Source organism: Micromys minutus (assembly GCF_963924665.1).
Source record: "Micromys minutus genome assembly, chromosome: 23".
Lineage (NCBI taxonomy): Eukaryota > Metazoa > Chordata > Mammalia > Rodentia > Muridae > Micromys > Micromys minutus.
The window spans coordinates 8,024,941-8,040,037 of record NC_137958.1 but is presented as its reverse complement, the minus strand read 5'-3'; the positions used below and the strand labels follow the sequence as shown (position 1 = coordinate 8,040,037).

Genomic DNA, 15,097 nt, shown 5'->3' with positions numbered 1-15,097 from the left:
GGCGCCTTCAGGTCTCCCCACTCCACCCTCACTTTGGAAGGTTGCGAGAACCTGGCTCCCCAGAGAGGGAGCTCTCCTTCACACAGCAGGGTCTTTTATTTTTTTCTTTTGTCGCTTGGTTTTGTGTTTTCCAGAAGTTTGCTAACATGGAAAGAAAAATCTTCCCGGAGCCAAAGGGCTACAAGCTTGCAACTGGGCTGCATTCAGGCCCTGGCCTACACTCACGTTTTTGTTTTTGTTTGGGGGACTTCCACTCAAATCCGTTTTGGCCTCTGATTCAGGAGGAAACCCCTGCGATTAGGTTTCCAAATCCAAAGAGACAGCATCTAGCGCTGAGTTTTCAGGCCGCAGTCAGGACTGCTTTGACAGAGGCTCTGCTGAACTTGTATATAGCGTAGAAGGCCGAAAGCACTAAGTGCCCTTAAGTGTGTGGCTTTTGTTTGATAAATCTGTGCTTTGCTTTGTGGATGTGTTACGATGTTTTAGGACCCAACATTGTTGGGTCCAGGCGGAAAGTGTCTAGAGGGATCCCCTCCTAGGCGCCCAACACCTGCAACCCAGAGGCTGCGCAGGGCTTCCAAGGTCAGCCCTGGCAAGGCAGAGTGTGAACCAAAAATGGGCAGCTAATTAGAACACCTCGCATTTCTTGCTCCTGATGGATGGGGGAGTGAAAATCCTCAGGAATGTGAGGGCATTAGCTACGAACTCGGGATATCCTTGCCATATCCCATTTCCTTCTCCAGGCCGTGCTAATTCTCCAAACGGTGTAGAATTGCTCACGCTTGTCTTCCTCACGGAGGTTGTTTGTCTTATGGGATTAACTGCTGAGAGACACACAAAATCCACAAACACCCGGACATAAAATTATCTCAATGCGGAGAGACTCCAGTGGAGATCCGAGATCGTCTCTGGGTTTTGCTTTCCTTGAAGCTGGGGTTAAAGCCATGGGAGTAAAGAGGTGACGGACGCACTGAGAGGCACATGGTGGCTCTTCATTCCTGCTGGCAGTGAGATGGGACATCTGGCCAGGGTAGGCTGGGCCTTGACAAACATTAGGGACTAGAGGTGTGACACTGGAAACCATTTGCGTGAGTCCATGAAGGTCAAGACCGAGACTTTGTGCTTGAAAAAGGTCGCCACGCTTTGATAGCGTTTGCTTCTGAAGTTAACACCGGAATTGCCTGGGTGCAGGGGTACACACACACACACACACACACACACACACACACACACACAGAGACACACACACACACAGCATATCTGAGTATGTGTGCAATTCAATGAAAGTACACTAAAGAAATTACCAATTGCTAGTCTCTCTCAGAGAAATTCCACAACAGCTTAACAAATGTGAAATGTTGGGTTGAATACACAGTTTAGCCACATCTTTACATTTCAGAGCGCGAGATTCATTAATTCTATTATTTTAATTTATTCATTTAAAAATTCTTCTCCCTCCAGTTAACCAAGTCCATGCAAGATGAGCACAGTTCAGTGATGTTCCTTTTGGTAAAGGGGATAATGTTTGGGTACCATCTTCTAGTGAGGTTAGTATCCAAATAGCTGTTGGGCCCACCCAGATGGTTATGTTAAACTTGTACTTCTAGTAATAATGTTATATTTCCAAAATCATTCAGAAAGCTGTCTCTCTGTAACACCTGAAGAGGCCAGAAGAGAAGGTTCTGTAAGGTGAACTCAGACTTCCCCCTCTCTAAGACAAAGAGGAAGAAGGTGGGTATTCACCATCTGTACAGATCTGGGATTGAAAAGAATGCTCTTTGACCTCAGACTATACCTAGAGGGCCGCCTTGCATACCAAGCTTAAGGGTACAGTCTCTAGACTTGGTGCCACTGTCTTCCTGGATGCCATTTGCAGAACTTCCATCATCCCTGGACTTCTTAACACCTCAGTAAATGCCCTGTATTGTGACAGGTGTGGAAGGTCCAACCAGAGCCCAATTCTGTGGGCGGAGCTTTCAGAGCAGTGAGCCCTAGATTCCGTGTTTGGCCGTGATGAAGACTAGCAGTGCAGTAGAGGAAGAGTTCGGGTAAGAAAGTGAGCAGCTGAAGGTGACTTGAGGAAGTCGGGTTTGCCAAGGAGAAACCAAGGAAACCAGGGTGGGGGTGGGGAAGGGTGTACCAGCACCTGCAAAGTCATTTGGAGGTCCTCCCTGAAGCAATTTGCAGGAGACACTGGTTGGAAGTGGTTTCTGCTTCCCTCCACTTGGCCTTGGAAGTCTGCCTACCCAATGCGTCTTCCTTTTGGCTCTCTCCCGACTGTCTCCCTATGTGGAGGATGCCTTCAGTGGGTCCTTCACACACACACACACACACACACACACACACACACACACACACCCTTCCCATCATACCCAAGGAACTCTATTTGAGCCACTCCGCTTTCCCAGATGTTTCTGCCTTGCTGTAGCAGGCTGATAGGGTAGCGTTGTGCCGCACTCAGGAGCCTACCCTTTATCAGCATCAACCCACAGACTCAGCTCTACTGGGCCCGCAGGGTGCTTCTAAAAAGTCCAAGACACAAAGATTAAGGATCTGGCAGATTATGGCCTGGTGGCCCAGCACCTTTTTCAGGCCGGTTTCTATGCAATTTAACCTCCTCCTTTCTGGGGTTTTCAGATTTGTCTAGCCCCAGTCTGTTAGATCACACTCTTCAGGCCAGTCCTCTCTCAGGTGAGTTCAGACACAAAGCCGTGACCTCGATGTCCATTGCCCTTGTCCTCCTCACCATTCTTTGTCTGACAGTGGGTCGCAATAGCAGCATCAGAAGCTGAGAGCTACTCGCCTCACGTATGGAGGCTTCTCTGACACTGGCTAACTTCCCACCCAAGGCCTTAACTTCTGCCAGGGTGCAAGACTGGCTAACCGGGCCTGATTTTGCTAGGGGCGAGAAGTCACTCTCTGGAGCTGCGTCGCCGGCTCTGGCGAACGAAAGATGAATACCTCGCTCCCACTGCTTTCGTTATCTCTTGGAGTTAGCACATCACCTAGAACAGGGAGGTCAGTGCTGGAAGGTAGAAGGGCCAAGAAAGTCATCTTCCTGGGGCTTTATCTCCAGATTTGGGAAAACAAAACCAAACAAAAAGCCCGTGAGGCAGGATGCAACCAGGCATCGGTATCCGCGGCAGCGGAAGCGGCTTTCAATTGCAACCCTCTTCAGAGTTACTAAGTCCGCTGTGTGGACGCTGCATTCCCCTTTGTGCCCTCGGAGGCCTCTCTTTGTCCGCTAGCTTCGGACACACGGAACAGAGTTCCATGGAAGCGGGTGCTTTGCGGGCCCACTTCTGGTCCCTGGTACACGCAGAACAGAAACGGTGTTCTGAGGCCAGAGCCACCAGAAACGCTCCGAGAGGGGCAGATGGCCGCTGCTTGTTTCTCTAACACATTACTAAATTCTGCGGCCATGGGGCACTGAAAGCCGAGCAGAGCCTGCGAGCGAGCTCTATGTCTGAGCCGAAGCTACGGCGCTACTAGCATCCTCCCCCCCCCCCCCCCACATCTCAGACCCCGGGTGGAACAGATCTGGCAAAGGCACCCCCAGAAAGCAACCCGCCCTTGTCCCAGGAAACGCAAAAGGCCAGATTGAACCCTCAAAACGCACTAGAAGCCTCCTGAAAGCCAGGAAGCTGTTTGTGAGACTTGAAATTTCCCCGACCCAAGTGCACTACGGAGTCAAGTACCTTCACTTCAGCTTTGACTTTTGGAAAGGGTCCCCGCCCTTTGGCTCTTTGCCTGACACCTGTTCTTAAGGGTAACTCTTTCTTGGGGTGTTCATTTTGGGTAGTCCAACAGCCACCTCGAGATTTCTTTTTGGATTCTCTGTTCTTGCTCCTACCTTTAGCCCCTCCCTTCCAGGGAGCAATCTGAGAACTTGCCTGTGTTCTAGGCCTAGCTGGACTTGTGCATGGAGAGAGGGAAAGAGGAAGGGAGAGGGAGGGAGGGGGCGGGGGGGAGAAGCACCAGGACCAGGACCAGCCTAGGTCTGTTCTTCAGGGTCTCCACTGAAGCCCTGAATTTGAGTCTGGGCAGGAGAAAGGGCGGAGTCCAGTCTCTTGGGCTTATCCAAAGCTGGAGCAATCTATGGGGCAGAGGTTCCCAAGAAATGAAAAACACATCAGGCGAGAGCCTAATTGTTTTCATGGGACAGGTAGGGAAACGAACTTGAAATTAGTGCAGGAATCTTGGAGCTCTGACAATCCTTCTCATGGTCCAGTTTAGGAGACAAGGAGAAATCAGAACGTCCATTCACTGGCTGGTGAGAGTTCAAGTCTCAAACGTTTTTGTTCATAAGGATGTTCCCTAACCCACTCACGGGTGCCATGTTCATGAAGGTAGGTAGACTTCCAGACTTCTCATCTTTCTTTCTCTGCCTTGTCTGTCCCTTACCTAGGAAGGACCCAGCAGGTATTTTCTTAGTCAAAAACTTTGATGAGGACCCCTTCAGATGAGAAAAATAGAGCCAGGAAGAGACACCCTCCCCCATAAGTACAGAATGGCCATTCCGCTTATATACCAGGTCTGTTTCCAGCACCTGCTCACACCTACCACCTCCAGCAGCTTGAGCCTCAATCTTCTGGGGTTGGGTGTCTGTGTGGGCTAACTTCTGGAGCAGCCCTTGGGAGTTATGGTCCCTGCTGAAACCTGCCAGGTGTGTGCACAATAAAGTGTGGGTGCACAATGAAGTGTGGATGCCCAAGTCCAGACACAACTGCCAGCCTCCAGGTAGCCTGGCAGGCCTCCATGCCTTCATCAGGACCTGGCAGTTCCTTGTAGGTGACTGACTACCTGGGCTTCATGTATGGTAGCCAACAGCAGCCTGGGGCCGGTCACCCAGCAAGGAACCTGATGTGATCCTAGGCATTTTGAGAACTTTTATATCATGTCAGCCCTCCTGTGCCCCCTCAGCTGCCCTTCTGGAGGTTTCCAAAATTAATACATTTCCATATAAAGCCCTCCCCCACAGGTGAACCTGCAGTAACCAGTATTTTGCTAGGGGAGAGAAAAGTGAACTGGAAGGACCTTGGAGGATGTAGGGTAAAGAAAATACAGAAGGGACATTCTGTCAGCAACTGGAGAGAAGTTTGGAGGGAAAACAAACTGGGGCCCCCACCTGTCACAGCTTTCCTATTCGTTCAACTTAGCCTCACAAAACCAGCTTAGATGGTTTAAGACAAAGGTAATGAGATCCACGGCCTGGTGGCTCAGTATAGGAGTTGGAGTCCTGTTGACTGACTCTCTGTCTCTCTTTCTCTGTCCCCCCCCCTGTCTCTCTGTCTCTGTCTCTGTCTCTGTCTCTCTCTCTCTCTCTCTCTGTGTGTGTGTGTGTGTGTGTGTGTGTATACACTGTATTCAGGATCACTTGAGGGGTGAATGGTTCGGTGGTTTGGCTAAGCAGTGATCACTCACTTCTAGAATAGATCATGTTTAACCCTTCTCAAACGACCTCTTTATTTCTCCTTCCTTAAACGGGCGACAAAGTGTATTTTCGCACAGATAAAGATCTACGTGGAGGTTCCGGAGGAGCCACTGTCCATGGGTGGAATCTTTCCTTATGCATGCGTCTCCATGACGCCGAGTAGGAGTCTGCAGGAGTACCGATGCTCCTGCCTGGAGATTGGGACTGCTTGATGCCGGGGAGTCAAAGTAAACTGTAAGTGACAATTTTCCCCTCCACCAGCAAGGAAAGCAGGTCACAAACCTCCCTTTGTATCTAGGCAGCTCATTTAATCTTATTTATGCATTTTTGTGCAAGGAATTGTGGGATCTCACCCCACCGTAAACAATATGGGAATGTTAAAAAAAAATAACGATCTTTCGGCGCGTGTCCACTTAGGCGTAGCAGTGTCCTGGCGGGACTGTCACAAGCTTCCTCAGTTTCTCTAACCGAGAGGAGATGGAAGGAGTGCGAGTAAGCACGACAGACTCAGCGACGGATCTGGCTGGGTTGTAGACTCCCGCGCCCGGAACCCGAACTCCGCCGCTTTAAGGGGGGGAGGGGAGGCGGGGGAGGGGGAGGGGCGGCAGGCGGTTCCTGTCACCAAGCTGCCGCCGGCGCGTCACGTGGATGCGCGGCGCGGCGGCCATTGGCCCGAGGCACGTGTCCAGGAGACCGGCCCGCGACGTCACTTGAGGGGGCTCTGTTAAAAATAAGAACAAAAATCCAGAGTGAAAGTGTCTCAGGTTGCGCTAAGTGGCCTGAAATTTTCCCGAGCCCGCGTGAAAGCCGAGGCGGCGAGGGCGCGCGGACCGGGAGGGAGGGAGCGCGGGAGGCCCTGCCCGGCCCGGCCTCCCGCCCCTCACCCATGCGGCTCGGGCCGCGGGGCTGCGCGGGGCTCAGCGGGGGCGCAGGCGCTCGCCCGTGGGGCGCCCCGGCCCGCAGCGGGGCGGCGGCCTGGCGCGGGGAGCCCCGGGGCGGGCGGAGCGCAGCGCGGGCCCACGGGCCTCCATGTGAGTGCTGGCGGCTGCGGGCGCGCTGAGAGCCCGCGCCCCGCAGCCTCGAGGGTCGGCTGGGACCGGCGGGTGGCGACGGCCAAGCGGTGGCTGCCGGAGCGGGCCCGAGCGGCGGTGAGCGCGGGCGGCGCGCTGCCTGCATGCGCGCGGCGGTGGCCGAGGCGGCGGCGCCGGATCCCCAGGCTGCTGGCCACCAAGAGGAGCGCGGAGCCGCACGGGCGTCCCGGATCCCCGGCGGAGTGCGGTGACCATATAGAGCCGGGTGCGTCACCCAGACCCGGACCCGCCTCCGTTGAATTGTCCCGAGTCCTGGCCCGCCGGGAAACTGGTGATTTGCTAACGCACTCCGTGGATCCGAAAGTGGCTTGGCTCCGAGCGCGCCCGGAGACCTGTAGGACTCCAGCCCTGGCCACTGCCACCGCTCGAGCGCTCGGAGGACTAGCCTGGGTAGGGGCGCGCGGGGCTCGCTGTGAGCCGCGGGTCTCTCTTTGGAGGTGGGCCGGTGGAGAGGCGGTTTGGGATTTTCTGTGAAGCATGGAGGAGAAGGATTCCAAGTCCAGCGAGACGGCTGTGGAGGCTCAGAGGCAGCCGGAATCCAGTCCCGGCGGCGGCTCGGGCGGCGGCAGCAGCCCGAGTGACTCGGACACCGGCCGCCGGCGGCCTCTGATGCTGCCCGCGGTCCTGCAGGCGCCAGGCAACCACCAGCATCCGCATCGCATCACCAACTTCTTCATAGATAACATCCTACGGCCTGAGTTCGGCCGCCGAAAGGACGCGGGGACTTGCTGTGCCGGCGCGGGCGGAGCCAGGGGAGGCGAAGGCGGCGCTGGCAGTACCGAGGGAGGCGGCGGCGCAGGCGGAGCCGAGCAGCTACTGGGCGCCAGGGAGTCCCGACCGAACCCGGCGTGCGCACCCAGCGCTGGAGGACCACTCTCCGCAGCCGCCGGCGACCCTGTGGTCGACGGAGAAGGCGGCTCCAAGACGCTATCGCTGCACGGTGGTGCTAAAAAACCCGGCGACCCCGGGGGTTCCTTGGATGGAGCGCTCAAGGCCAGGGGCTTGGGCGGCGGTGACCTGTCGGTGAGCTCCGACTCGGACAGCTCTCAAGCCAGTGCCACTCTGGGCGCGCAGCCCATGCTCTGGCCGGCTTGGGTCTACTGCACGCGCTACTCTGACCGGCCTTCTTCAGGTGAGCCCATGGGAACCAGCCCGCCGAGGGGAGGCCCGCGGGGCTAGGAGGGCGCTTCCCAGGAAACTTAGACCGAGGAAAAGAATCTCATTTTCTCCTGCGTGCACACACAAAGACACAGTGCTCACTGAACTGCACAGAGCAGCAGCCAGGCAGTTGGACCGACAGACAGACCCTAGGACAGTAAAAAAGAAATCTGTCTCTCTGTTGTCTCTCTCACGGTCTGCCCCCCCACCTCTCTCTCTCTCTCTCTCTCTCTCTCTCTCTCTCTCTCTCTCTCTCTCTCTCTCTCTCTCTCTCTCTCTCCTGGACCCTGTAAACTCTGCTATCCTCAGTCCCACAGTCCCCCCAGAAGTGGTTATTCCAACTCTGGGTGCTCTCCTGCTCTATTCTTGGCCTAGTGTGACCGCTGCGAAGGAGCAGAGGAAAAACTACGGGAAAAAAAAGCGATGAAAACTGGGCACCCTTTCCCCTGTACCAGTTTATCTGAGGAACCCTGTAATATCCTGCAAGCCCGCGGCTTGGAGAAGGTGCAAAGATCTCAGAGCCTCCATTCCTCTGGCAGAAAGAATCTTCACGGGTTTTATGGTGCTAGGAAGAGCGAGAAGGAGGCAGCTTCCAGAGGGGGTGTGAGGAGGTCTCGGACAAATTTTCTCCATTCATTTATAATTTTTAAGACCTCGTAGAAACGACCAGATGCAATAGACGAGGGCCTGCAGATAGAAAGCGCCATTAGCAGTGGGTTTCATTTGTCCGTGCTGAGCCAGGCCCGGCTCATTCCCGGTCCTCAGCTGTTCTCCGGGTGTCCTTTAGCGTGTTCATAGCAAGACTGAGTCACTCTCGGCTGCCTTCTCGCAGCATCCTGAGCGTGTCTACTGAAAATACAGGGGTTTTTGCTGCTAGACCTGAAATTTGCTCTATTGTTCTCGCCTCCCTCCTTTGTTAATATTTAATTAACATATAGGCTCACAAAGCCGACTGGCCTTGAGTCGCGCTTGGCTTTGTGAGGCGCCCGCGAGTGAGTCCGGGCCGCGCCAAGCCCTGGCGGCCCGGGAATCCTGCAGGACGGCCCGCGTGGTTCGCCTCGCAGCTTCCCCAAGCTTAACAAAATCCCTTTCCTGCCCGTAAGTAATGTTTCTTTCCTGGGCATTTGAGAAAGAAAGTAGGGGCAGAGGGCACTTGGCGAGATTTAGCTCTGTTTCCCCTAAGTCCCCCAAGTGTTTTTGCCTTTTAAAAGAGAATTCACAGGAAGAGGAACCGAAAGTATGGTTTTCAGACGTTCTTTCGCAGAAATAGGAGTTTGCGGAGGCTGGGGTGTGTGTTGCAGAACACGAATCCCAGGGTATAGGAGACTGGAGGACAGAGCCCTTTCTTCCCAGGAAAGGAACGAGGAGAATTTGAGATCCGCTCCGGAAGTGGGGGGGGGGTCAGGTTTGAGCAGGCTAGGCCTCTCCCGCGGTCTCACCCTCCTGTCCTAGTATCTTCTGAAGGTCCCAGAGTCAGCCCGTGCTTTTAGAAGCCTCACCGGCTGTGTAAACCAGGTCCATGGGTGCTTCCTCATCCTCAGCATGGATATGAAGGTGGTTGTATGGCGTGCGGGTGTTGTGGCCGTGGGTACACCTAAAACATCGGGGTTGCATCCGCACAGCCCTGGATGTCCTCTGGTGCTCAAAGATCCTTTCGGATGTGCCCTTCCGTAAGAGTGCCCGGATCCGCTAGGCTGTAGGCGAGGGAGTCCTCACCCGCCACGGCCCTGCTTGTTGCCCCTGACCCCTGCGTTGGCACTGCACCGAGTAGCGGATGGAGGAGTCTTGTACCAGTCACATCGCCAGTTTCCTCCACCATCCCCGCAGAGCAGGACAGCGCATTCGATACTGGCCCCGCAGGGGGATGGTTCGGCCCTCTCTAGCCTCTTCCGCTTGTAGCGGAAGGGGCCTAGATGGAGGGACCGCACAATGTTAATTCATGTTTCTTGCATAGAGAAAGACCCAGAAAAAAATGTCTCTGGTTTTAGCTGGTGGCCTAGCTGGCCTTTCCCGCACCCTATGACCCCTACAAAGTCTCCTACCACTTTACCCTTTCCCTTTGAAGGCTAGGTCCTGGGACCACACCACCCTCCACACTTGCCCCAAACACTGGCAACTCCGTTGGGAGAAAAGAAAGGGTGGGATCAACAGAAGAACCGGTTGTGGGGAAGCTGTTGGGAGGATCACTTTATGTTCTTGCCCAAGGTCAGTTGGGTTGTCTGATTCTGGGGTAGAAGGTGAAAGGGATAGGCCACCAAGGTCAGCACCCCCTGCCCTGTAGGAGCCAGGTCCCTCTCCTGGACAGAAGGACTGAAGAGGCTCAGTAAAGCTTGTGATGTTCCGTTGAAGTCTTTCAAGGAAACAATAAACTTGGGCTACCCAGCCTCTCAGACTCAGGTGATAGATAGCTCAGCCCTGGCCCCTCCTCTGAACTCTACTGCCTTTGGCATCCTCTTGGAAGTTACATAAGGAAGAGGACAGACCCCCCCCCACACACACACACTAGCCTAATCTTTTCTTCAATCGTGTCCCATCTCCTCTTACCTGTCTCTCACCCCTTTCGCTAGGATAGACTTGGGAAGAGATAAGGGGAGAAAATCAATGCAAACAAGGCCAGAAAGTTTTTGGTCGGGCTTCCCTTCCACTAGCTTTTATTAGAATCCTCTAGTTTGTGAAAGGCCCTTTAGCTAAATCTGCCAATCATTTTCACCACCACCACCCCCCACTTTCCTTCTGGTCAGTGGGCACATGCCCAGCCTCAAGTTCATAGCACCCTCCCCCAGCCCCGGACTCAAGCTGTTCCACCTTGTATGGCCTTGGGCAGGTCCTTTTCCCTCTTGAGCTTGGGTGAGCGGGTCGTGGGTAAGCAGGTGGACTCCAGCAGCCAGTGACCTCTGCCCTCTCTCCTCCATGCCAACCAGGTCCCAGGTCCCGAAAACCAAAGAAGAAGAACCCGAACAAAGAGGACAAGCGTCCGCGCACGGCCTTCACTGCTGAGCAGCTGCAGAGGCTCAAGGCTGAGTTTCAGACCAACAGGTACCTGACAGAACAGCGGCGTCAGAGTCTGGCGCAGGAGCTGAGCCTCAACGAGTCTCAGATCAAGATCTGGTTCCAGAACAAGAGGGCCAAAATCAAGAAAGCCACGGGCAACAAGAACACCTTGGCGGTGCACCTCATGGCGCAGGGCCTGTACAACCATTCCACCACGGCCAAGGAGGGCAAGTCGGACAGCGAATAGGGCGAGCAGGGCGGGCGGGCCAGCCAGCCAGGTCTAGGGCCTTGCAAAACAATGCAATAATTTAAAAACCGTGAACAAAGGGCCAGTGTATAAAGATTATACCAGCATTATCTGTGAAAATCCCCCCCCCCCGTGTATTAGCTATGGTTCTACAATAATCTATGTACATATAATTTACAGGTGGTGTAAAATCCAAAAATCTGACTATAAAATATTTTGGGTTTTTTTTATGCTTAAGAGGTTATGATAATTTTATGTTATTATTATTTTTTTCTGCAAAGGGGGCTGTTTGGGATTTCAGATATTTCTTTTTCTTTCCCCCCTTTTTTTAATCCCCTAAACTCCATTATGGGACATTGGACACTCCCCTCCCCCCGAAAGAAAAAAAATTAAAACAACTTGCTGAAGTCCAAAGATTTTTATTGCTGCATTTCACAGGACTGTGAACCGAATAAATAGCTCCTATTTGGTCTGTGGGCTCTGCCGCTTGCTTTGTGCTGTAGGAAGCGCCAGGCTGGTGGCGGAGCTGCGGTAGGGAGAGAGGCGCAGCTCTTTGGTGAGGTCTGAGAAAGTCCAAGCAGGCCAGCAGCTCAGGCACCTCTCCACGCCAGCTCCTACTGCCTCTCTTCCCAGCTGCCTCAGAGCCCGCGTTGGCAGCCACTGTGTGTTTGCGTCTGTGTCGATGACCCCGTCCCACCACAGCCCCTTAGTGACCTGCCAGGGCCAACTCTCCCGCCACTGTGGGCAACGCTTGGGGCCTGGGGAGCAGTGGGAGTGTACCCGGAAGGCTTTGCTGCCCAGACAGCTAGTCCTGACCCAAAAGCCCCCACCGAGGTCGGCCTTGGGGCCTGGCAGAGCAAAGCTGGCGAGTTGGCATCGTCTTCCTTTCCTTTTTCTTCCCTCCTTTTTCTTTTTCACTTATTTTTTGAATGGTAAATACATGTTTGTGTACATACTTGTGTATGCATGTGCACGCACACCCCAGGCCTGTGTGAAGCTGGGCTCACAGCTACCTTGTCTTTCAAAGGAACTCGAATCTTCCTGAACCTAGAGGACATGTGTAAATAATCATTTCTTATCACTTTTTGTCTTTTTTTTTTTGTTTTTTTTTAAAGAAAATATACATTTTATTTTTGAAGGTGTGGTACTGTGTAAATTAAATATAGTCAATATATCCCTCACCAAGTACTTATATATATATATATATATAAGCAAACACATTATATATAACTCCACAATGTCTTCTGTTTAGTGTATGGAAAAAGGTGTCCAAATGTCCACCTTGGGCCAGCACAGTGGCAAGGGTGTTTTCAGCTAAGCTGAGCGGTAGGCTGCCTGCTGAGGACTGGTGGTGGATTTCTCTTTGCCTTAAACCAATTTATTTCACTGCGCCAACACTTTTCTCTTTGTACATATTCGTGCCAACCTTCTGAAAAGGAAGTTATAAAAACAGAAGTTGTAATTTAAGAGTCTGTGAATAACCATCTGCTGCTTGGGGGTCGGTGAAACACATGCCTTTTAGCAGGAAGCAAATCTGTCCTTTTTTTTTTTTAAGTTTATAAAATGTGCATTTTACAGTATCAAATATTTATAATCTTATTTGAAATGGATGAATGTTCCCTACTGACAAGTGTGGTGATCAAAATTGTGGCCATTCCAACCTGTGCATTTTTGTGTGTTTAAATTCCTAAAAGTTACATTAAATAAAAAGAAACAACTCTTTATTATAAACTATTATAAAATGATGGAAGGTAGACTTTGTCCGTGTCTGTGGCAGAGATGCTCTCCCCAGCGCTCAGATACTGCATCTACCCTTGAAACAAGCAACAAGGATATTGTTTCTTTTAAATAACAGCCTTTGAATATTTTACATCTAAGCTCAGAATGGAGGGCAGATGAATGATTTAAAATGAACTGTGTCTGCTCACTGAATTATCTCCATGTATGAAATCTAACAGGTCTCCCCAACTCTGCCCATAAATGTGGAAGGACCTGTGCTCCTCAAGAGACATTCTCTTCCCCTAAGTGCTATTTTTGTTTTTCCCACTTCCAATCCCCAAAGCAAAGGACCAAAATTTGCAGGATTCAGGGCAAGGGTGCTCTGAAGTGGCTGAATCTAAGGCAAAGTGTTCTGCAGTTCATAAAGCCTAACTTCCTTGGCTTTAAAGAAAATTGTTTTGTTCTGTTTTGTTTGTTTGCTGTCCTTCCAAGAAGAGAAATTCAGAGAGTGTCAAGGATTGTCTGTTGCCAAGGGCGACCTTCTAGGTAGTTTCAGTACAAGCAGGCGGATGCTGGGTCACTGTTCCTGCCAAGTAGAAGATCAGCAAGAAAGAGAATTGGAACTACTTTGAGGGCACCAAAACCAAAACCTCTGTTCCCCAGGAGTGTGGCAGGGTCATCATGGGGGTCAGGGTGACACAGTTCCTTCCTTGAGACCTCATCTCTGAAGGTTTAGCTTCCTTCAAAACACTAGCACAGTTTACATTATTCCGTTGGCCTCTTCCATTTTAATAAAAACATAGCAACACCCAACCCCCCCCCCAACTGTAATGTTGGTGGGGAAAGGGGAAAATGAGATCCTGGGTCCCACAGGCAGTCCAGCAGACACCCCTGAAAGTAATGCCAGATTTTCAGGTTATCAGCATTGTCTGTGATAGGGCCCTGAACTGGAAGGGCCTTCAGATCCTTGGTATTCTTGGGTTACTCCCTGCTCTGCTCTGCATTACTTTTTTCTTTTTCTTCAAAGGCAAGTAGGCAGAGCTAGTAACTCCTGGGGAGCCCTTGCTGTGCTCAACAGCTCTCTCATCTGTGGGAGTAGAAAAATACTTCCCACCAGCTGGAAAGGCAAGGCACCTTCAGAAGTACTGCAGAACCCCCAGTTCTAACCCTGCCTCTGCAGTGCTCTGTGCTTTGGAGATGGGCAGGGAGTCCCCACATTGGGCCCTGGCTAGAAAGTCACCTAGTAGGAGGTGGGAATCCCAAATTGTAGGAGAGGGGAGTTCTTTTACAGAGAAAGTCTTGCTTTTTGGCTCTCAATCGCTCCTGCCGTGGCCTGGGTGTGTGTGTCTGCTTCCCCCAAGCTGAGCTCATTCTGCAGTTCCCCACAACCCACTGAAACTTGGGGAAAACCTGGCAGTTCAACTAGGAATGGCTATGACCTTTAGGAAGGCCCAGTCAGCTGGCCCCAGCAATGGTGCTGGCTCTAATCGGTGCTTTTTCTTACCTGGTCTGACAACAGCAGTTATGTGAGCAGGATCTGGGGGGCCTACTCTGTCTCTGAACCTGGGGGGTCAACTCCAATCAAAGGCTGTCCAATGTGTACTTGGACAGTGCTTCCTTTGGAGACTCCCAGGTGACACCCTAGCATGATCTCACCAAGTTTGGTTTTGGGGTTGTTTCTGCTTTCCCTTGAGTGGACTGGACAAATGTAGGAGACTGCTTGGCACTGGTGTATCTAGTACACAAACACCCAGGCCCTAGGTATGTGAGCGGTCCAGCCCACCCCAGGTCAGCCTGGAAGTTTGTTGGTAGCCCTCTGCTAAAAGTCATTCTGGCATCCCCCCTCCCTTAATATCCGACCTCCCTTTTTGCCTGGGCCATTCCCCTAGAGCTCCTGGGAAAAGTCCCGGCTCAGCCGAAAAAGCGACAGCCTGCCAAGGGAAGCCGCCTCGACTGCGAGGTTAAAAAGGACTGACTCAGACACAGGGCTGTGGCAGCACCCCTGAAGGCAAGGATTGCGCGAGCGAGAAGCAGAAATCATCCTCCCGAGGCTGATCTACTTACATCCTGGAGCGCCCACCCCCACCACCCCACCCCCGTCCCCGTAGGGCCTCGAGGCTGGGAACCCCTTCTTTGCGCCTTGGTTCCATCCCAGAGGAGGGGTAGGCTGTATCTAGCCTGAAAGTAGTGGGAGGCGGTGAGCCACAGAGGGGTGCAGCTTGAGGTCCCTAGGACTTAAGGGCAGCGAGGGGCACGGCAGGGATTGCTGCGCTCGCGTTGGCAGGCAAAGCCCTTAAGATCTCACAGTCGCACGGCTGGAACCTCGAGACGACCATGCCTGTTTTTTATTAATAACCTCAAATACCTCATTATGCTTATGCTGCCTGCCCATAGAAAAGAAAAGGGCATTCTTGAAATCGCCGGAAATCTAATAATATTCATTAAAGTAATTCCTAA

The 15,097-nt window shown here is 52.5% G+C and overlaps 1 protein-coding gene across 1 annotated transcript; it reads left to right on the top strand.

The window, feature by feature from the left end:
- Positions 1 to 7,002: 7,002 nt before the first annotated feature.
- Positions 7,003 to 10,921, top strand: EN2 (engrailed homeobox 2; the record flags this gene model as incomplete). The annotated part of the gene is made up of 2 exons (XM_080936230.1): positions 7,003 to 7,657; positions 10,605 to 10,921. The coding sequence occupies 2 exons, from the start codon at positions 7,003 to 7,005 to the stop codon at positions 10,919 to 10,921; spliced, it is 972 nt and encodes a 323-aa protein (XP_080792356.1).
- Positions 10,922 to 15,097: the final 4,176 nt, after the last annotated feature.